Source organism: Euprymna scolopes, chromosome 35 (genome assembly GCF_053919585.1).
Source record: "Euprymna scolopes isolate OS-2025 chromosome 35, ASM5391958v1, whole genome shotgun sequence".
Lineage (NCBI taxonomy): Eukaryota > Metazoa > Mollusca > Cephalopoda > Sepiida > Sepiolidae > Euprymna > Euprymna scolopes.
Window position 1 is genome coordinate 63,656,862 of NC_136516.1, and position 24,917 is coordinate 63,681,778.

The window sequence follows — 24,917 nt, forward strand, 5'->3', positions numbered from 1 at the left end:
TAAATAGTAGAAACCAAATTAAATAGTAGACACCAAATTAAATAATAGAAACCAAATTAAATAGTAGAAACCAAATTAAATGATAGAAACCTAATTAAATAGTAGACACCAAATTAAATAGTAGAAACCTAATTAAATAGTAGAAACCAAATTCAATAATAGAAACCAAATTAAATAGTAGAAACCAAATTAAATAGTAGACACCAAATTAAATAATAGAAACGAAATTAAATAGTAGAACACCTAATTAAATAATAGAAACAAAATTAAATAGTAAAAACAAAATTAAATAGTAGAAACCAAATTAAATAGTAGAAACCAAATTAAATAGTAGAAACCAAATTAAATAGTAGAAACCAAATTAAATAGTAGAAACCAAATTCAATAATAGAAACCAAATTAAATAGTAGAAACCAAATTAAATGATAGAAACCTAATTAAATAGTAGACACCAAATTAAATAGTAGAAACCTAATTAAATAGTAGAAACAAAATTCAATAATAGAAACAAAATTAAATAGTAGAAACCAAATTAAATAGTAGACACCAAATTAAATAATAGAAACGAAATTAAATAGTAGAACACCTAATTAAATAATAGAAACAAAATTAAATAGTAAAAACAAAATTAAATAGTAGAAAAAAAATTAAATAGTAGAAACCAAATTAAATAGTAGAAACCAAATTAAATAGTAGAAACCAAATTAAATGATAGAAACCTAATTAAATAGTAGACACCAAATTAAATAGTAGAAACCTAATTAAATAGTAGAAACCAAATTCAATAATAGAAACCAAATTAAATAGTAGAAACCAAATTAAATAGTAGACACCAAATTAAATAATAGAAACGAAATTAAATAGTAGAACACCTAATTAAATAATAGAAACAAAATTAAATAGTAAAAACAAAATTAAATAGTAGAAACCAAATTAAATAGTAGAAACCAAATTAAATAGTAGAAACCAAATTAAATAGTAGAAACCAAATTCAATAATAGAAACCAAATTAAATAGTAGAAACCTCATTAAATGATAGAAACCTAATTAAATAGTAGACACCAAATTAAATAGTAGAAACCTAATTAAATAGTAGAAACCAAATTCAATAATAGAAACCAAATTAAATAGTAGAAACCAAATTAAATAGTAGACACCAAATTAAATGATAGAAACGAAATTAAATAGGAGAACACCTAATTAAATAATAGAAAACAAAATTAAATAGTAGAAACCAAATTAAATAGTAGAAACCAAATTCAATAATAGAAACCAAATTAAATAGTAGAAACCAAATTAAATAGTAGACACCAAATTAAATGATAGAAACGAAATTAAATAGGAGAACACCTAATTAAATAATAGAAAACAAATTAAATAATAGAAACCAAATTAAATAGTAGAAACCAAATTAAATAATAGAAACCAAATTAAATAGTAGAAACCAAATTAAATAGTAGAAACCAAATTAAATAGTAGAAACCAAATTAAATAGTAGAAACCTAATTAAATAATAGAAACCAAATGAAATAGTAGAAACCAAATTAAATAGCAGATACCAAATTAAATAATAGAAACCTAATTAAATAGTAGAAACCAAATTAAATAATAGAAACCAAATTAAATAGTAGAAACCTAATTAAATAGTAGAAAACAAATTAAATAATAGAAACCAAATTAAAGAGTAGAAACCTAATTAAATAGTAGAAACCAAATTAAATAGTAGAAACCAAATTAAATAGTAGACACCAAATTAAATAATAGAAACCAAATTAAATAGTAGAAACCTAATTAAATAGTAGAAACCAAATTAAATAGTAGAAATCAAATTAAATAGTAGAAACCTAATTAAATAGTAGAAAACAAATTAAATAATAGAAACCAAATTAAATAGTAGAAACCAAATTAAATAGTAGACACCAAATTAAATAGTAGAAACCTAATTAAATAGTAGAAACCAAATTAAATAATAGAAACCAAATTAAATAGTAGAAACCTAATTAAATAGTAGAAAACAAATTAAATAATAGAAACCAAATTAAAGAGTAGAAACCTAATTAAATAGTAGAAACCAAATTAAATAGTAGAAACCAAATTAAATAGTAGACACCAAATTAAATAATAGAAACCAAATTAAATAGTAAAAACCAAATTAAATAGTAGAAAACAAATTAAATAGTAGAAATCCAATTAAATATTGGAAACCAAATTAAATAGTAAAAACCAAATTAAATAGTAGAAACCTAATTAAATAGTAGAAATCAAATTAAATATTGGAAACCAAATTAAATAGTAGAAATCAAATTAAATAGTAGAAACAAAATGAAATAGTAGAAACCAAATTAAATAATAGAAACCAAATAAAATAGAAGAAACCAAATTAAATAGTAGAAACCAAATTAAATAGTAGAAATCAAATTAAATATTGGAAACCAAATTAAATAGTAGAAATCAAATTAAATATTGGAAACCAAATTAAATAGTAAAAACCAAATTAAATAGTAGAAACCAAATTAAATAGTAGAAACCTACTTAAATCGTAGAAACCAAATTAAATAATAGAAACCAAATTAAATAGTAGAAACCAAATTAAATAGTAGAACCCAAATTCAATAGTAGAAACCAAATTAAATAGTAGAAACCAAATTAAATATTGGAAACCAAATTAAATAGTAGAAATCAAATTAAATATTGGAAACAAATTAAATAGTAGAAACCAAATTAAATAGTAGAAACCAAATTAAATAGTAGAAACCAAATTAAATAGTAGAAATAAAATTCAATATTGGAAACTAAATTAAATAGTAGAAACCAAATTACATAGTAGAAACCAAATTAAATAGTAGAACCCTAATTAAATAGTAGAAATCAAATTAAATATTGGAAACCAAATTAAATAGTAGAAACAAAATTAAATAGTAGAAACCAAATTAAATAGTAGAAACCAAATAAAATTATAGAAACTAAATTAAATAATAGAAACAAAATTAAACAATAGAAACCAAATTAAATAGTAAAAACCAAATTAAATAATAGAAACCAAATTAAATAGTAGAAACAAAATTAAATCGTAGAAACAAAATTAAATAGTAGAAACCAAATTAAATAGTACATAATAAAATTATAGAACCTAAATTAAATAATAGAAACCAAATTGAATAATAGAAACCAAATTAAATAATAGAAATCAAATTAAATAATAGAAACCAAATAAAATAGTAAATACCAAATTAAATAATAGAAACCAAATTAAATAATAAAAACCAAATTAAATAGTAGAAACCAAATTAAATAGTAGAAACAATATTAAATAGTAGAAACCTTAGATATCAAATTAAATATAGTAGAAACCCTAGATATCAAATTAAATATTGGAAACCAAATTAAATAGTAGACACTAAATTAAATAGTAGAAACCAAATTAAATAGTAGAAACCAAATTAAATAGTAGAAATCAAATTAAATATTGGAAACCAAATTAAATAGTAGAAACCAAATTAAATAGTAGAAACCACATTAAATAGTAGAAATCAAATTAAATATTGGAAACCAAATTAAATAGTAGAAACCAAATTAAATAGTAGAAATCAAATTAAATATTGGAAACCTAATTAAATAGTAGAAACCAAATTAAATAGTAAAAACCAAATTAAATAGTAGAAACCAAATTAAATAGTAGAAATCACATTCAATATTGGAAACCAAATTAAATAATAGAAACCAAATTACATAGTAGAAACCAAATTAAATAGTAGAAATCAAATTAAATATTGGAAACCAAATTAAATAATAGAAACCAAATTAAATAGTAGAAACCAAATTAAATAGTAGAAACCACATGAAATAGTAGAAATCAAATTAAATAATAGAAACCAAATTAAATAGTAGACACCAAATTAAATAATAGAAACCAAATTACATAGTAGAAACCAAATTAAATAGTAGAAATCAAATTAAATATTGGAAACCAAATTAAATAATAGAAACCAAATTAAATAGTAGAAACCAAATTAAATAGTAGAAACCACATTAAATAGTAGAAACCAAATTAAATAATAGAAACCAAATTACATAGTAGAAACCAAATTAAATAGTAGAAATCAAATTAAATATTGGAAACCTAATTAAATAGTAGAAACCAAATTAAATAGTAAAAACTAAATTAAATAGTAGAAACCAAATTAAATAGTAGAAATCAAATTAAATATTGAAAACCAATATTAAATAGTAGAAACCAAATTAAATAGTAGAAACCAAATTAAATAGTAAAAACCAAATTAAATAGTAAAAACCAAATTAAATAGTAAAAACCAAATTAAATAGTAGAAATCAAATTAAATATTGGAAACCAAATTAAATAGTAGAAATCAAATTAAATATTGGAAACCAAATTAAATAGTAGAAACCAAATTACATAGTAAAAACCAAATTAAATAGTAAAAACCAAATTAAATAGTAAAAACCAAATTTAATAGTAAAAACCAAATTAAATAGTAGAAATCAAATTAAATATTGGAAACCAAATTAAATAATAGAAACCAAATTAATTAGCAGAAACCAAATTAAATAGTAGAAACAATATTAAATAGTAGAAACCTTAGATATCAAATTAAATATAGTAGAAACCCTAGATATCAAATTAAATATTGGAAACCAAATTAAATAGTAGAAACCAAATTAAATAGTAGAAATCAAATTAAATATTTTAAAACTAATTAAATAGTAGAAACCAAATTAAATAGTAAAAACTAAATTAAATATAAGAAACCAAATTAAATAGTAGAAATCAAATTAAATATTGAAAACCAAATTAAATAGTAGAAACCAAATTAAATAGTAGAAACCAAATTAAATAGTAGAAACCAAATGAAATAGTAAAAACCAAATTAAATAGTAGAAATCAAATTAAATAGTAGAAACTAAATTAAATAGCAGAAACCAAATTAAATAGTAGAAACCAAATTAAATAGTAGAAACCAAATTAAATAATAGAAATCAAATTAAATATTTGAAACCTTATTAAATAGTAGAAACCAAATTAAATAGTAGAAACCAAATTAAATAGTAAAAACCAAATTTAATAGTAGAAACAAAATTAAATAGTAGAAATCAAATAAAATAATAGAAACCAAATTAAATAGTAGAAATCAAATAAAATATTGGATACCAAATTAAATAGTAGAAACCTTATTAAATAGTAGAAACCAAATTAAATTGTAGAAACCTAATTAAATAACAGAAACCAAATTCAATAGTAGAAACCAAATTTAATAGTAGAAACCTTATTAAATAGTAGAAACCAAATTAAATTGTAGAAACCTAATTAAATAACAGAAACCAAATTAAATAGGAGAAACCAAATTTAATAGTAGAAACCAAATTAAATATTAGAAACCAAATTAAATAGTAGAAACCTAATTTAATAGTAGAAACCAAATTAAATAGTAGAAACCAAATTAAATAATAGAAACCTAATAAAATAGTAGAAACCTAATAAAATAGTAGAAATCAAATAATAGAAACCAAATTAAATAGTAGAAACCAAACTAAATAATAGAAACCAAATTAAATAGTAGAAACCTAAGTATATAGTAAAAACCAAATTAAATAGTAGAAACCAAATTAAATTGTAGAAACCAAATTAAATAATAGAAACCAAATTAAATAGTAGAAAACAAAAAAAATAGCAGAAACCAAATCAAATAATAGAAACCTAATTAAATAGTAGAAACCAAATTTAATACTAGAAACCAAATAAAATAATAGAAACCTTATTAAATAATAGAAACCAAATTAAATTGTAGAAACCAAATTAAATAGTAGAAACCAAATTAAATAGTAGAAACCAAATTAAATGGTAGAAACCAAATTAAATAATAGAAACCTAATTAAATAGTAGAAACCAAATTCAATAGTAGAAACCAAATTAAATAGTAAAAACCTAATTAAATAAAAGAAACGAAATTAAATAGTAAAAACCAAATTAAATAATAGAAACCAAATTAAATAGTAGAAACCTAATTAAATAGTAGAAACCAAATTAAATAGTAGAAACAAAATAAAATAGTAGAAACCAAATTAAATAGTAGAAATCTAATTAAATAGTAGAAACCTCATTAAATAGTAGAAACCAAATTAAATAGTAGAAACCAAATTAAATAATAGAAACCTAATTAAATAGTACAAACCAAATTAAATAGTAAAAACCAAATTAAATAGTAGAAACCAAATTAAATAATAGAAACCAAATTAAATAGTAAAAACCTAATTTAATAGTAGAAACCAAATTAAATAGTAAAAACCTAATTTAATAGTAGAAACCAAATTAAATAGTAAAAACCAAATTAAATATTAGAAATTAAATTAAATAGTAGAAACCTAATTAAATAGTGGAAACCAAATTAGATAGTAGAAACCAAATTAAATAGTAAAAACAAAATTAAATAGTGGAAACCAAATTAAATAGTAAGAACCAAATTAAATAATCGAAACCAAATTAAATAGTAGAAACCAAATTAAATAATAGAAACCAAATTAAATAATAGAAACCTAATTAAATACTAGAAACCAAATTAAATAGCAGAAACCAAATTAAATAGTAGGAACCTAATTAAATACTAGAAACCTAATTAAATACTAGAAACCTAATTAAATACTAGAAACTAAATTAAATAACAGAAACCAAATTAAATAATAGAAACCAAATTAAATATTAGAAACCAAGTTAAATAGTAGAAACCAAATTAAATAGTAGAAACCAAATTAAATAGTAGAAATCAAATTAAATATTGGAAACCAAATTAAATATTAGAAACCAAATTAAATATAGAAACCAAATTTAATAGTAAAAACCAAATTAAATATTGGAAAACAAATTAAATAGTAGAAACCAAATTAAATAGTAGAAACCAAATTAAATAGTAGAAACCTAATTAAATAGTACAAACCAAATTTAATAGTAGAAACCAAATTAAATAGTAGAAACCAAATTAAATAGTAGAAACCAAATTTAATAGTAGAAACCAAATTAAATAGTAGAAATCAAATTAAATATTGGAAACCAAATTAAATAGTAAAAACCAAATTAAATAGTAGAAACCAAATTAAATAGTAAAAACCAAATTAAATATTGGAAACCAAATTAAATAGTAGAAACCAAATTAAATAATAGAAATCAAATTAAATATTGGAAACCAAATTAAATAGTAGAAACCAAATTAAATAGTAGAAACCAATTTAAATAATAGAAACCAAATTAAATAATAGAAACCTAAATAAATAGTAGAAACCAAATTAAATAATAGAAACCTAATTAAATAGTAGAAACCTAATTAAATAATAGAAACCTAATTAAACAGTAGAAACCTAATAAAATAGTGAAAACCAAATTAAATAATAGAAACCAAATTATATAGTAGAAAACAAATTAAATAATAGAAACCTAATTAAATAGTAGAAACCAAATTAAATAATAGAAACCATATTAAATAGTAGAAACCTTATTAAATAGTAGAAACCTAATTAAATAATAGAAACCTAATTAAACAGTAGAAACCTAATTAAATAGTGAAAACCAAATTAAATAATAGAAACCAAATTATATAGTAGAAAACAAATTAAATAATAGAAACCTAATTAAATAGTAGAAACCAAATTAAATAGTAGAAACCATATTAAATAGTAGAAACCTAATTAAATAGTAGAAACCAAATTAAATAATAGAAACCTAATTAAATAGTAGAAACCTTATTAAATAATAGAAACCTAATTAAATAGTAGAAAACAAAGTCTATAGTAGAAACCTAATTAAATAATAGAAACTAAATTAAATAGTAGAAACCAAATTAAATAGTAGAAACCAAATTAAATAGTATAAACCAAATTAAATAATAGAAACCTAATTAAATAGTGAAAACCAAATTAAATAATAGAAACCAAATTAAATAATAGAAACCAAATTAAATAATAGAAACCTAATTAAATAGTAGAAACCAAATTAAATAATAGAAACCTAATTAAATAGTAGAAACCAAAGTCTATAGTAGAAACCTAATTAAATAATAGAAACTAAATTAAATAGTAGAAACCAAATTAAATAGTAGAAACCAAATTAAATAGTATAAACCAAATTAAATAGTATACACCAAATTAAATAGTAGAAACCAAATTAAATAGTAGAAACCTAATTAAATAATAGAAACCAAATTAAATAGTAAAAACCAAATTAAATAGTAGAAACCAAATTAAATAGTAGAAACCAAATTAAATAGTAGAAACCAAATTAAATAATAGAAACCAAATTAAATAGTAAAAACCAAATTAAATAGTAGAAACCAAATTAAATAGTAGAAACCAAATTAAATAGTAGAAACCAAATTAAATAGTAGAAACCAAATTAAATAGTAGAAACCAAATTAAATAGTAGAAACCAAATTAAATAGTAGAAACCAAATTAAATAGTAGAAACCAAAATAAATAATAGAAACCAAATTAAATAGTAGAAACCAAATTAAATAGTAGAAACCAAATTAAATAGTAGAAACCAAATTAAATAGTAGAAACCAAATTAAATAGTAGAAACCAAATTAAATAATAGAAACCAAATTAAATAGTAGAAACCAAATTAAATAATAGAAACCAAATTAAATAGTAAAAACCAAATTAAATAGTAGAAACCAAATTAAATAATAGAAACCAAATTAAATAGTAAAAACCAAATTAAATAGTAGAAACCAAATTAAATAGTAGAAACCAAATTAAATAGTAGAAACCAAATTAAACAGGAATAAAAAAGCATTGGAAATGCAAAAGGATATAGGGATGGTATGCCAAAAAGTATACAAACAAGATAGCTATGAATGGCTAGGTACATGGAAATAGAATTGCATCCAAAGTATAGCCCTATAGCTTTTCTCCAATCTTCATTCCGTGGCATCATTACGGTTGTAAAATCTATAGGGCTATACTTTGGATGCAATTCTATTTCCATGTGCCTAGCCATTCATAGGTATCTTGTTTGTATACTTTTTAGCATACCATTCCTTTATCCTTTTGCATTTCCAATGCTTTTTTATTCTTGTTAATTAGTATTTTTACTTACAGTCTTATTTTTAAACTTACATTCATGATAGTATTGTCTTTTTTAGGAGGCGGCTCATTGCCGCCTCCATTAGTAGCAGGTCGCTTCCTGCTGGGTTTTAGGTCCTTGGGTCTTGGGCCTTAGGAGTTGCCTCTTGGTCCTCCATCGGTTCTATATTACATAGAGAGTGCTACCGCCTCTCTGATAAAACAGTTAGAGTATTATAAATTTCTAAAATGTTCATACCTTCACTATTAAATTTTTCTTGGTTCATTCTCTGGCGTTTTGGCAAAGATTTGTCAGTTTTTGATATTTATATTTATAATAGTTTGTGCATGAGGCAGCTTTTTTCCCCTTGGGATCCCTGTTATACCGTGCTTTTGAGTGAGTACGTGAGGCAGCCTTCTTTTTTTCTGGTTCTTTGTTATAAAGAGCACGTGAGGCAGTTTTTTCCCCTCGGGATCCCTGTTATACCGTGTTTTTGAGTCAGTACGTGAGGCAGCCTTCTTTGCCTCAGGATTTGCAAGATACTTAATTTTTATTATTTCAGCATTTTTCTGATAGTATTCTTTTTGCTCAGATAATACCTTGACTTTGTTTTTTTCATAGTCTATATTTCTGTGAGCTTTTTTACTACGTGCTGACTTTGGCATTTTTTATTAAATGCAAACATATAACACTTATGTGTATCTTACTATAATATCACTTATCTTATAGCAAGACAACTCTCGTAGAATTGAGATACTGCCCCGTCACCAATAGTTAAAGTGTGGAACGATATATACACCAATAGTGTAGTTGTTATCTTTATATGAAGTCCTAATCAGTGACAGTGTGAGGTTACTTGGTTAATTTATTGTAGTTTATTTTAGAAAACTCACTTGTTTTTATTAGTAGATTGTGTATACTAGCCACAATATCTAGTTATTTTTGTGGCTAGGGCTTGGATTTTGATTCTTTTTGGTCAGCTTCCAGTGAGTTCTTAGAAGATGACTTTCTTGCAGTTTCTTTTGCGGTTAATTTAACTTATTTCCTTTGGTGTTTGGTGAGTTCTTAGAAGAACTGGTCTGATCTACTTTTCTTAGCGAGCGAAGAGATTCAGCTGCATTTAACAATGGTTGCTATAGTGTATTTTTGCGCATGCGTGAGAATTTCAAGTTTTCTCCTTATTTTTCAATAGTTTGACAGTAGTCATGTGTCTTTCTGCCAAGAGCGACAGACGTCAGTGTTAGCCGTGATCGTCTAAAGGTTAGGACCCTACGTTGTGGCCGTGCTAACCTAGGTTCGAATCCTGGTCACAGCATTGACATTTTGTACATATTTTACAGTCCAAAATCTGAAGAATTATTTGTTTTTATAACATTGTTTTTTGACGTCGTACTTGCTGATAGGTTACTCTTATAACAATTTTGATCAACTGAGATAAAGATTTCGTGGTTTCATTAACGCTGGTGGGTTACTGTTTAAAGGAAAAACCTTAACGTTCACCTCAAATATTCAGCGTCCAAGAAATATAGGCCACTGGCAAACTGTGTATTATTTGGAGCCGTCCCTTTTGAGAGAAGTTCCGTGTTCGAAGTGGTCTGTCTACATTGGGTATATAGTGTTTAAAACTTGTTATTACACGTAATCTTATTTAATTATGGAGTTAGCTAAAAAGCGATGGGTCACTGCACTTCTCTGTGTAAAGAGCAGTCGATTGATGCTTGAACTGTTGTCAGAGACCGTTCGTACACCGAGATACATCGTCTCAAAAGAAAGAAGAAAGAAGAAGAATAAAGAAGAAAGAAGAAAGAAGAACAATTGGCCATTTTTGTAACCTTTTTTTTTTTTTGCTCTCTTTTGACATTTTAACCGACGTTCTGACACTTGCTGGATTAATATGTGTAAGAATATGTGCTTTTTGAAACTTATAAGTTGATTTTAGTTGAGATTTGGATAGTTTTGTTTTGTAGGCGTATATAGGCGTGTACGGGCCATCCCTATATAGAGAGTGCTACCGCCTCTCTGATAGTAGAAACCAAATTAAATAGTAGAAACCTAATTAAATAGTAGAAACCAAATTAAATAGTAGAAACCAAATTCAATAGTAGAAACCAAATTAAATAGTAGAAACCAAATTAAATAGTAGAAACCAAATTAAATAGTAGAAACCAAATTTAATAGTAGAAACCAAATTCAATAGTAGAAACCAAATTAAATAGTAGAAACCTAATTAAATAGTAGAAACCAAATTAAATAGTAGAAACCAAATTAAATAGTAGAAACCAAATTAAATAGTAGAAACCTAATTAAATAGTAGAAACCAAATTAAATAGTAGAAACTTAATTAAATAGTAGAAACCAAATTAAATAGTAGAAACCAAATTAAATAGTAGAAACCTAATTAAATAGTAGAAACCAAATTAAATAGTAGAAACCAAATTTAATAGTAGAAACCAAATTAAATAGTAGAAACCAAATTAAATAGTAGAAACCTAATTAAATAGTAGAAACCAAATTCAATAGTAGAAACCAAATTAAATAGTAGAAACCTAATTAAATAGTAGAAACCAAATTAAATAGTAGAAACCAAATTAAATAGTAGAAACCAAATTAAATAGTAGAAACCTAATAAAAGGAATAAATACCCGAATAGTATCATAGTATCACTAGTATGATACTATGGACCCTTTAGAGGTTGACAAAAGACGAGCTCAGGTATGTGGATAAAAAACAAGGAAACTGATGACCATGCAAAGGGTGATATGTAAAAAAGCGGAAGGTGGAATAAAATAAAGAGAAAAATCAGACAAAAGAGAAAAATATTTAACCGCAAAACACTGAAAAAAGTTAAACTAAAAACAACAAAAAAGTTAAACTAAAAACAACAAAAAAACAAGAAAAAGTTAAACTAAAAACAACAAAAAAGTTAAACTAAAAACAACAAAAAAGTTAAACTAAAAACAACAAAAAAGTTAAACTAAAAACAACAAAAAAGCAAGAAAAAGTTAAACTAAAAACAACAAAAAAAACAAGAAAAATAAATATAAAGAGAAGCAGCTACATGGGTGCTGAGTGAAGAGACACAGATTTTTCTAGGCAGACAGAAACCACACTGAATAATCTGAAAATCACCCCTCATGATATCATAAAAACCCCAAAAGCATGTGGACTTGATCTCATACCTGCTGTACTATTAAAAAATTCTCCGCTGAGGTTGCCATGTTCTCTCCAAAACTTTTCAACAAATGCCTTAACAAATCTTGCTTTTCTGACTGCTGGACAATTTCTTCTGCAATGCCAGTTTACAAGGATTTAGGCGAAAGAACTGACCCATTAAATTATTGTCCCATTAGCTCCTCTCCCTTTTTGCCAAAATATTTGAGTCCATAATTAATCAAGGTCTAGCCAACCATCTCACAGCTGCCAAACTTCTGTCCGACCAACAGCAAGTCAGTTCTACTGCAGATATCTTAGCCGTAATAATAAACAATGGATAAAGTAGGTGATACTATGGCAGTAGCCCTAGATATATCTAAGGCTTTTGAGAGTATATGGCATGATGTTCTTCTCATGAAAATCAAATCCTATGGCATTACTGGACAAATATTTAACATAATTAAATTCTTTTTAAGTAAGAGAAAAATCCAGGTTGTCCTCGATGGTCATATGTCAAAACAATATGATATAAATGCAGATGTACCTCATGGATCGATCCTTGGACTTTTATTATTCCTGATATTCATAAATGATCTCTAAGATGGATATATTTGCTGATGACGCCACGTTCTATAACAGACATGAGGGGAACACGAATGAATATGTATCCAAGTCAATGGCAGAAAATCACTAGAGGACGACCTCCAGTCTGTAGTAGAATGTGGACAAAAATGGATGGTCACATTCAATGCTGCCAAGACTAAGCTTCTTTCCTTTAATAACTACAAGAAACCTGCTCAACCACTAATAGCTATGGTTAATGATACACTACCTGAAAGTATATTGATATATTGAGGGCATTGCTATGGCTGCTGCAAAGAAGGTGGGCTCTCTCTACCATGCTAGAAAGTTACTTACGCCTGAGAGTATCTTGTACCTCTAGAAAGCCATTATTCGCCCCATGTATGGAGTATTGTTGTCACATTTGGACCGGTCCATCTGCTACTAGTCTCTCTCTCTCTCTCTTTTAGACAGAGTTAAAAAAAAGTGTCGCCAATCTAATAGGTCCTGAACTATCAACTATTATTGCCCCATCGACGAAATGTTGCACCCCTCTGCTTATTTGACAAATATTTTAATGGTGGATGCTCTGACAAGCTACAAGCCCTTGTGCAAAATCGACGGAAATACACCAGACAAACCCGACAATCAACAAAATCCCACCCCTACACAGTAGAAATCCTTAGATGCAAAAAAACCTTCATCTCTAATAGCTTCTTACTTAAGGCTGATAGACTTTGGAATTCCCTTCCGGACTCCTGCTTCCCTGACTATACTGACATGCAGAAGTTTAAGTGTAAACAGACATCTTGCTGCTCAACAACCCACTTAGTATCCCTACAAATTGTCCTAGATAGTAGCCCCATATATCAAAGTTGTACTGTGCTTTGTTTGGGGTGAAAATGCAGTAAAAAATTCTAATAACAGTCCGTGAATGCGTGAATTAACCGACGTCAATGGACGCTAACCAATCACAGATAAGTTGAAAAAAACGAAAAAACAAAACAGAGAAAAACGTAATATAAGAAAAACATCACACGTAACCGAAGGAAATGAAACTCTCAGAAATTGCATAAACTACCCCCTCCAAAGCGCGCGCACACACACACACACACACACACACACACACACACACACACACACACACACACACATGCATGAACACAAACATGCATACACATGCATATACATGTATTCGCATGTGGTGGCACAAGCCTCGACAGATGCTGCACAAAATAATTCTGACGTGTCAAGAAGGATCAAAAGATGGAGAAGGGAAAGTACGAACCAGACTTCCACTAGAAAGGTAAAAAGAAGCACGTAGAGAACTTCGGTGATACCTTCATTCCACTTAAATTACATAGTCGACAATTTTCAGTGCTAACGAGAAATCAATGTTAAGCAGCTGTTGCGATAATGCAATATGATTTGTAACGTTTATCGAAAAGAAGTAGAGTATGCTGGAAATCTGGAGAAACTTGTTGACACTCCATGAGATCATGAGAATGGTTATATTATTTTTCATATACGCAATTAGAAAATATTATCAGATCGTTCAGCTTAATTGTATTCAGAAATGGAGATTTTAGGGGAAGCCATATATATATATATATATATATATATATATATATATATATATATATATATATATATATATATGTGTGTGTGTGTGTGTGTGTGTGTGTGTGTGTGTGTTTATATGTGTGTATGCGTGTTTATATATATAACTACTTCATTTACTCACATAAAATTGATATACGGAAGTATAAATTTATGCGTAAACTTTAAGTATTTACTTCAACAGTGCTCAATACGTAGGTGGAGCTAGTTAGTAATTTACAAAATATATATGGCGATTAAGCTACACTGAATATTCCGCGTTTCATCCATTCTAGGATTCTTCAGGCTTATGCGCATAAGAGTGGATGAAACGCAGAATATTCAGTGTAGCTTAATCGTCATATATATTTTATAAATTACTATATATATATATATATATATATATATATATATATATATATATATATATATATATATATAAGCGTGTGTGTATATACAGGGTAGATTATTTTAGATCGATAATGGTTTTCTGTTACTAAACGTCTGTTTCCTTTTAAGTGTGCAATTATCGATGACACGCCGTCCTCGCCCCGGCAATGTACTACTGAAATCGTAACCGGGTGCCGGAAGCGACTCTAACGCGTCAGAACGAATTTCACTCTTATTTCGCGCCATTTGATGCTAAATGTTTGCTAAAAGAGTTTTTCAAATCAGTTCACGGCTGCAGTAGATCGGCGATGTCGATTTCATGTCCTGTCAGGGTTATTGCCACCATTTTATACTCATGCTGTTGAGAAAGACATGAACCCGCAATTAATTGTTTACATCGTAGCAATATTATTTAGTTGGATGTAATAGAAGAATGTGACTAAAATATAGAAACTTACAGCGTATAAAACCTTTCAGTTTTTGCAATATAAAACATGATGCTTATTAAAGTTCCGCGTATTCACCATGGAGCTCTATACAGTTTGGTAATCTCTCGGGGACTGAGCGACACACTTTAGCGCACTGATCCGATGTCACTTGAGCTCAGATTTGTTCTTTAAATTCAACACTACTATATGGCTTTGCAAAGTAGATATTTTCTTTAAGAACGCTCAATAGAAAAAGTCGGAAATGTTAAAATTTGTCGAAAGAAACAGCTCCCTATGTGGTCCACGCTTATCAATAATCAGCAAGATCGTGATCTATCAAATCATCCTGCTGAAAGTACAAATCCTCTGCACTATCCTTCTGTTATAATGATGAGAAAGCTGTTATTGCATAATCAAAAAACAAACAGATGATATTATAACAATGAAAAAAGATCACCGTTCATAAACGATAAGGACAACAATCCGAAGATAAACATATAAAAATGCCACCAACAAACGAAAAATCTTTTTAGAGTTTCTGATTAACAATGATAAAAGCGTGTGGACTTACCTGTCCTTTCGTGTGATAATTGGCCACCAACAGGTAAGGCATCGTAAAGAGTGTGGCATACATGATTCCAGCCGAAGGTGACATGAGAATCACGATTGCCGGGTGTCGGAAGATGGCCATCACAACCATGCCAGCACTGTAAGCCAATTGGCCACACACGTACACATTCTTGGCTTCTGAAAAAGACAACGTAATAATAATAATAATAATAATAATAATAATAATAATAATAATAATAATACATTATAAGGCTACTTATATATATATATATGTGTGTGTGTGTGTGTGTGTGCGTGCGTGTGCGCGCGTGTGTGTATGTGTACATTTATATAAAGTGTCTGAAAAGTAATGGAACTGGGTGTAATGTATGGGTGAAAGAAATATAACTGATGTTATTTAACATGTTATCTTTGAAGTGTAATATAACTGCAACTATTGTATCCTTCTTGTTTTTGTTTCATTGTCTTTTTTAAAAGCACTTGACATCCGGCGGTTTCTAGCCGGAGAATACATTAAGACAACCTCTTTATTACCTTAGTCTTGCTGTTAATGACGTTTTCTGTGCTCAACCAGATCATCTAGATACATGTAAGCCACCAAGAGGATCATGCAGAAGAAACCGAGGTGCATCCCAAAACAGTTTTTTTTGTGCATATAAGGGAAAGATGATAGACGCCGTTTTTCTACAGGGAGAATAGGTTAAAAGAAAAATCATGTGGTTCTTTCGATGTTAGATTTTGAGTTTCTTTACTTTTCAGACAAACATCGTATAAAAATAAACAAAAAAAAAAACAATTAAAAAATGTATGAATCCTAATTGAGGTTATCAATTTTATACGAAAGATAAAAAAATAAACTTATGCTATAGAAAAATACTTTATTTTTGTTTTTCAACACAAGTGATCAAACATAACACAAGTGATTAAACATAACAAAAGTGATCAAACGTAACACAAGTGATCAAACATAACACAAGTGATCAAACTTAACACAAGTGATCAAACATAACACAAGTGATCAAACATAACACAAGTGATTAAACGTAACAAAAGTGATCAAACATAACACAAGTGATTAAACATAACACCAGTGATCAAACGTAACACAAGTGATCAAACATAACACAAGTGATCAAACATAACAAAAGTGATCAAACGTTACACAAGTGATCAAACATAACACAAGTGATCAAACATAACAAAACTGATTAAACATAACAAAAGTGATCAAACATAACACAAGTGATCAAACATAACACAAGTGATCAAAAATAACACAAGTGATCAAACATAACACAAGTGATCAAACATAACACAAGTGATCAAACATAACAAAAGTGATCAAACATAACAAAAGTGATCAAACATAACACAAGTGATCAAACATAACACAAGTGATCAAACATAACACAAGTGATTAAACATAACACAAGTGATTAAACATAACACAAGTGATTAAACATAACACAAGTGATCAAACGTAACACAAGTGATCAAACATAACAAAAGTAATTAAACATAACAAAAGTGATCAAACATAACACAAATGATCAAACATAACACAAGTGATTAAACATAACACAAGTGATCAAACGTAACACAAGTGATCAAACATAACAAAAGTAATTAAACATAACAAAAGTGATCAAACGTAACACAAGTGATTAAACATAACACAAGTGATCAAACGTAACACAAGTGATCAAACATAACACAAGTGATTAAACATAACACAAGTGATTAAACATAACACAAGTGATCAAACATAACACAAGTGATCAAACATAACACCAGTGATTAAACATAATACAAGTGATCAAACGTAACAAAAGTGATTAAACATAACGCAAGTGATTAAACATAATACAAGTGATCAAACGTAACAAAAGTGATTAAACATAACACAAGTGATTAAAGATAACACAAGTGAAAAAAATAACACAAGTGATCAAAAATAACACAAGTGATCAAACATAACACAAGTGATCAAACGTAACACAAGTCATCAAACATAACAAAAGTAATTAAACATAACAAAAGTGATCAAACATAACACAAGTGATCAAACATAACACAAGTGATCAAACGTAACACAAGCGATTAAACATAATACAAGTGATCAAACGTAACAAAAGTGATCAAACATAACACAAGTGATCAAACATAACACAGCGGATCAAACATAACACAAGTGATTAAACATAATACAAGTGATCACACGTAACAAAAGTGATCAAACATAACACAAGTGATCAAACGTAACACAAGTGATCAAACATAACACAAGTGATCAAACGTAACACAAGTGATCAAACATAACAAAAGTGATCAAACATAACACAAGTGATTAAACGTAACAAAAGTTTTTAAATTAATCAAAATGAATGATTTTACATGTAAATTTATATATAACAGACATAAAATTCAAGTCATTATGTTTTATTACTTTAGTAGAAAGAAGAAATGAGAGCGTCTAAATAATTCATGAAACTCAATTAAAAATTTCGTGTCAAGAAATATTTCAAACATAACACAAGTGATAAAACATAACACAAGTGATCAAATATAACACAAGTAATCAAACATAACACAAGTGATCAAGCATATTCATATTATTATTCGATCACGTGAATAGATTTTTTAACAGATTGTTTGGAACAAATTGTTTAATCAGGTCCACATAATTTGAAGAATAAATAATTTTAATAATGAATTAAGAAATAATTCAAAGAATTAATTGACAATCGCATTTGTAGGTTCATCTGATAATAATAAATTGCAGGCAAGAAGAATCTAACGAAATTACAATAAAAAAATAAATACACTTAGAAATTCTCATACATTTTCTGATTTCATCTTCTTATTAAATAACTACTTTTAATAAAAATGCATTAAATAAAGTAATTCAACTCAAAAAATTTTTTTAATAACGATAATCAAAATATTTCTAATGTTTGTACACGTATTCAGATATTTTATATACACATACGTATAATTTTTGTATATATATATTCACATTATTTTTGTATATATATTCATATTATTGTTTGTATATATATTCATGTTATTATATTATATATTCATGTTATTATTAAAATTAGTTTTTGTATATATATTCATGTTAAATTGTATATATATTCATATTATTTTTGTATATATATTGATATTATTTTTGTATAATATTCATATTATTTTTTGTAGATATATATTATTTTGTATATATATTGATATTATTTTTTGTATATATATTCATGTTATTTTTGTATATATATTCATCTTATTTTTGTATATATATTCATGTTATTTTTTTATATATATTCATGTTATTTTTGTATATATATTCATATTATTTTTGTATATATATTGATATTATTTTTTGTATACATATTCATGTTTTTTATATATATAGTAATATTATTTTTGTATACGTATTCATATTATTTTTGTATATATATATTCATATTATTTTTTGTATAGTTAATCATGTTTTGTTGTATATATATTCATATTATTTTTGTATATATATTCATATTATTTTTGTATATATATTCATATTATTTTTGTATATATATTCATATAATTTTTTGTAGATATATTCATGTTAGTTTTGTATATATATTCATATTATTTCAGTATATATATATTCATATTATATTTTGTATATATATTCATGTCATTTTTGTATATATATTCATGTCATATTTGTATATATATATTCATAATATTTTTGTATGTATATTCATATATTTTTTGTATATATATTAATGTTATTTTTGTATATATAGTCATATTATTTTTGTATATATATATATATTCATATTATTTTTTGTATATATATTCATATTATTTTTGTATATATATTCATATTATTTTTTGTATATATATTCATATTATTTTTTGTATATATATTCATGTTAGTTTTGTATATATATATTAATATTATTATTGTATATATATTCATGTAATTTTTGTATATATATTCATATTATTTCTGTATATGTATTCATATTATATTTTGTATATATATTAATCTCATTTTTGTATATATATTCATATTTTTTGTATATGTATATTATTTTTTGTATATATATTCATGTTATTTTGTATATATATTCGTATTATATTTGTATACTTATTAATTTATTTTTGTATATATATTCATGTTATTTTTGTATATATATTAAAATTCTTTCACGTATATATATTCATATTATTTTCGTATATATATTAATATTATTTTGTATACATATTCATGATATTTTTGTATATATGCTCATATTATTTTTGTATATACATTAATATTATTTTGGTATATATCTTCATGTTATTTTTGTATATATTTTCATATTATTGTTGTATATATATTCATATTATTTTTATTGTATATATATATATATTCATATTATATCTTGTATATACATTCATATAATTTTTTGTATCTATATTCATATTATTTATGAATATATATTCATATTATTTTTGTAGATATATACATATTATTTTTGTATATATATTTATGTTATTTTTCTGTCTATATATATTCATATTATCTTTTCTACATATATTAATATTATTATTTTATAGATATTAATATTACTTTTGTATATATATTCATATTATATTTTGTATATATATTCATAATATTTTTGAATATATATGCATGCTATTTATATATATATATTCATATTATTTTTGTATATATATATATATTCACGTTATTTTTGCATGTATATTTATGTTTTTTTGTACATATATTCATATTATTCCTGTATATATATTCATATTATTTTTTGTATATCTATATTCATATTTTTTTGCATATATATTCATATTATTTTTTGTATATATATATTCATATTATTTTTGTATATATATTTATATTATTTTTATATATATATTCCTATTATTATTGTATTAATATTCATATTATTTGTAGATATATTCATATTTTTTTGTATATATATTCATATTTTTTGTATATATATTCATGTTATTTTTTGTCTATATATATTCATATTATTCTTTGTATATATATAAATATTATATTTGTATATATATTAATATTACTTTTGTATATATATTAATATTATTTTTTGTATATATATTCAGGTTATTTTTCTATATATATTCATGTTATATATATATATTCATATTATTTTTATATACATATTCACGTTATTTTTGTATATATATTTATGTTATTTTTGTACATATATTCATATTATGTTTGTATATATATTCATATAATTTTTTGTATATATATGTATTCCTATTATTTTTGTATATATATATATTCATATTATTTTTGTATATACATTCATATTATTTTTGTATATATATTCATATTATTTTTGTATAGATATTCATATTATTATTGTATATATATTCCTATTATTTTTGTTGATATATTCATGTTATTTTGTATATATATTCATATTATTTTTGTATATATATCCATGTTTCTCTGTATACAAATTAATATTAATTTTGTATATATATTCATATGATATTTTGTGCATATATTCATGTTATTTTTCTAAATATAGTCATATTATCTGTTGTATGAATAGTCGTATTATTTTGTATATGTATTCATATTATTATTTGTATATATGTATTTATATTATTTTTTTATATATATTTTTATCACTTTTGTATATATATTGATGCAATTTGTGGTATATATATTCCTGTTATTTTTGTATATATATTCATATTATTTGTTTGTATATATATATTCATATTCCTTTTGTATATATAGTATATTACTTTTGTACATATAGTCATATAAGTTTTGTATATATATTCATATTATTTTTTGTATATCTATATTCATATTATTTTTGCATATATATTCATATTATTTTTTGTATATATATTCATATTATTTTGTATATATATTCATATTATTTTATATATATATATATATTCATATTATTATTGTATTTATATTCATATTAGTTTTGTATATATATTCATACTTTTTTGTAAATATATTCATATTTTTTTGTATATATATTCATATTATTGTTGCATATATATTCATGTCATTTCTTGTCTATATATATTCATATTATTTTTTGTGTATGTATATTAATATTATATTTGTATATATATTAATATTACTTTTGTATATATATTAATATTCATATTATGTTTTGTATACGTACTCATATTATTTTTGTATATATATTCATGTTATTTTTTTTTTATTTTTTTATTTTTGTTTTTTACACAGTGATCACCACTTATCAAGGCCCGGAAGCCACTCAGGGATAAGGGTTATTGTAAGTACATTACGTTAGTGAGGAGATTTTATGAAGTGTTTAATTAGGGGGGCGGTTCATTAGGAATTTGTTAACATTAGACTTGAAGACATCCAAGTTGTAGTCCGGAGGGAAGCAGGCAGACGGAACAGAGTTCCACAGGCGTGCAGTTCTAAGAAAGAAGCTTTGCTCATGAAATCCGCGTTTTGATTTAGGCACAGATATAGAGTGGGGGAAATTTTTCACAGTGGATTCAGCTAGACGGGTGTTTTTCGTGAAAGATTGGCGAGGGGAGACCAGGGATTGGAGTTCAGACGAGCACCTGCCATGAAAATAACGATAAAACAAGGATAGGCTCGCAACGTCTCTTCTGTGGGAGAGGGGTTGCAGGGTAGAGAAAAGGGCATCCCCCACTAAACCACGAAGTCTATTTTGTACTCTGTCAAGGCATGATAGGCTGTTTTTGGCAGCTCCTGCCCAGATATGGCAACAGTATTCCATCCTTGGCCGTACTTGGCTTTTATATAGATAGAGAATTGCATCAGTAGTGAGATATTTTCTGGAGCGGTAGAAGGATCCCACCATCTTTCCTGCGACCTTGGCCACAGACTTGATGTACGTGTTCCATTTCAGATCAGGAGTAAAGGTCAAACCCAGAAGCTTGTCAAAACACGGGGCCTCACCCAGACGAGAGCCATCCATCACAATTGATGCCAGCTGGGGATCAGAGCGTTGATGATGTATGGATAGGAGTTTGGTTTTGGATGCATTAAAGGTAACTAGCCACATCTTCCCCCACTGAACCACGCGCTCGAGATCAGAGGAGAGAGAATCCGAGAGAACTTCGTCATTTACAGCCTTTGATGTGTTGCCGTAGATGGTCGTGTCATCAGCATAGATGTCAACGAATGATTTAAGTATGTGTTTAGGGAGGTCATTGATGTAGATCAGGAAGAGAGTTGGGCCCAGGATTGACCCCTGAGGGACTCCAGCATTTATATTGCAGGCCTCCGATTTTTGTCCATCTACCACTACTCTTATGAGCCTATCAGAGAGAAATGATTTAATGATTGAGAAAACATTTTCAGTTATACCGTAGCTGGAAATCTTGTGAAGTAGACCCTTATGCCATACTTTGTCAAAGGCCTTTGATATGTCGAGAGCAATTGCCCTAGAAAGGAAGCCTTTGTCAAGAGATTCACTAATCCTGTGGGATATAACCGTCAGCACATCTGCGGTAGATCTTGCAGAGCGGAAACCATATTGTGTGTCACTAAGAAGGTTATTCCTGCTGAGGTGGTTTACTATTTCTCTATTTAATATTGATTCAAGTAACTTACTCATAACACAGAGAAGACTTATTGGTCTGTATTGAGAGGGAGATGACTTATCACCTGAATTCTTAAATACAGGGCAAACTGAGGAGGTCTTCCAGGGGGTCGGAAAGCACTTCTCCTTAAGGCAGCGCTTAAATAGTTTCGTAAGTATGGGAGCAAGTTCTGGTTGAAGCTTTTTTAACACTATAATTGGGATGCCATCAGGGCCAGTTGCTTTACTGGAATCTAGGTTTTTTATTAGCTTGGCGACCTCATGCACGGATATTTGTATGTTACCTAGCTTGTTCTGTGTTATAGGTGGAAATATGGGGAGTTGATGGCCTTCGTCGCATAGGGTAGAATTAGCTGCAAAGTTCTTTGCAAATAGTTTGGCCTTGTCTGATGCTGACGAGATAACCTCTGGTCCACTGATAATGGTTGGGATAGAACGCACACTTCTGTTCAAGATCCTATTTGTTATTTGCCAAAACTGGTGGGAACCAAGCCGCTGATCAGCTACCTTGGATTTAACAGACTGGGCATATAGCTCTCTTGCATTTTTTATTACTCTTTTACAGTGGTTGCTGGCAGTCCTGAAAGCAGCTTTAGTCTCAGTGCATCTATTACGTTGGTAGTTATGGAAAAAGTGATTTATGTGCGCGATAGCAGCAGCACATTCTGGGGAGAACCATGGCTGGCTGTTAGGTTTTTGTTGGAATTTTTTAGATGGTATGAATTGGTCTATGCCTACAATTAACCATTCGGTCAGATCTGATACTATAGAGGACACTTCCTTTTTAAACATGGAGTGCAGAGGTAAATCAGATATGAATGTACGGAAGCTATCCCAGTCAGCCATAGAGTATCGGTATACAGTACGGTGGAGGGGTACGTCTGATGGCTTCTTACATTTTGTTTTTATCTTAACTGATACGACGGAGTGGTCGGAGGATCCTAAAGGAGAATGAACGGTACATGAACATAGCTCAGGGGAAGTTGAAAGAAAAAGGTCTAAGAGGCTTGCATATTGATTGGGTGTATCGGGCACACGGGTGGGTTCGTGAACAATCTGAGTGAGGTCATAAGCAATGGCAAAATCATGACAAAACCTCCCCTCATCATCTGTCTTATTTGAATGGGTTAGCCATTCCACGTTATGGACGTTGAAGTCACCACAGATGTGGATGTTAGCCGAGGGATGTGAAGACAGTATGTGGTCTATTTTCTCAGATATGCTCTTAAAGATAGTAACTCCGCTGTTATGGGGCCTATAGAGGGCAAATATAAATACAGTGGTGTTAGCAAGTGCAACCCTGAAGCACATATAGGGTAAATTAGGATCTTCTCTAGAGATATCCCTGCCACATGGGAAGCCATCCTTAATGTAGGCACATATTCCATGCCCATGGCGATCTTGGGAGTCAGATTTAGCTGTTAAATTGGAGTATCCATTAATTATGAACTCATCTAGGGAAGTGGTCGGCCCTATTCCAGTTTCACATAGAAATAATATGTCCGGTTTCGTCTCCTGTAATTGGGTTTCAACCTCTGGAAGGTTGGAACGTAG

General features: G+C 26.8%; 1 protein-coding gene across 1 annotated transcript in view; it reads right to left on the bottom strand.

Moving 5' to 3' along the window:
- The window catches only part of LOC145259889 (membrane-associated transporter protein-like), a 453,842-nt gene that overhangs the window by 18,069 nt on the left and 410,856 nt on the right, over positions 1 to 24,917 (bottom strand). The window contains exon 4 of the mRNA XM_080117783.1: positions 15,770 to 15,945. Coding sequence (XP_079973909.1) covers positions 15,770 to 15,945 — 176 coding nt within the window. The remainder of the gene's footprint in view (positions 1 to 15,769; positions 15,946 to 24,917) is intronic.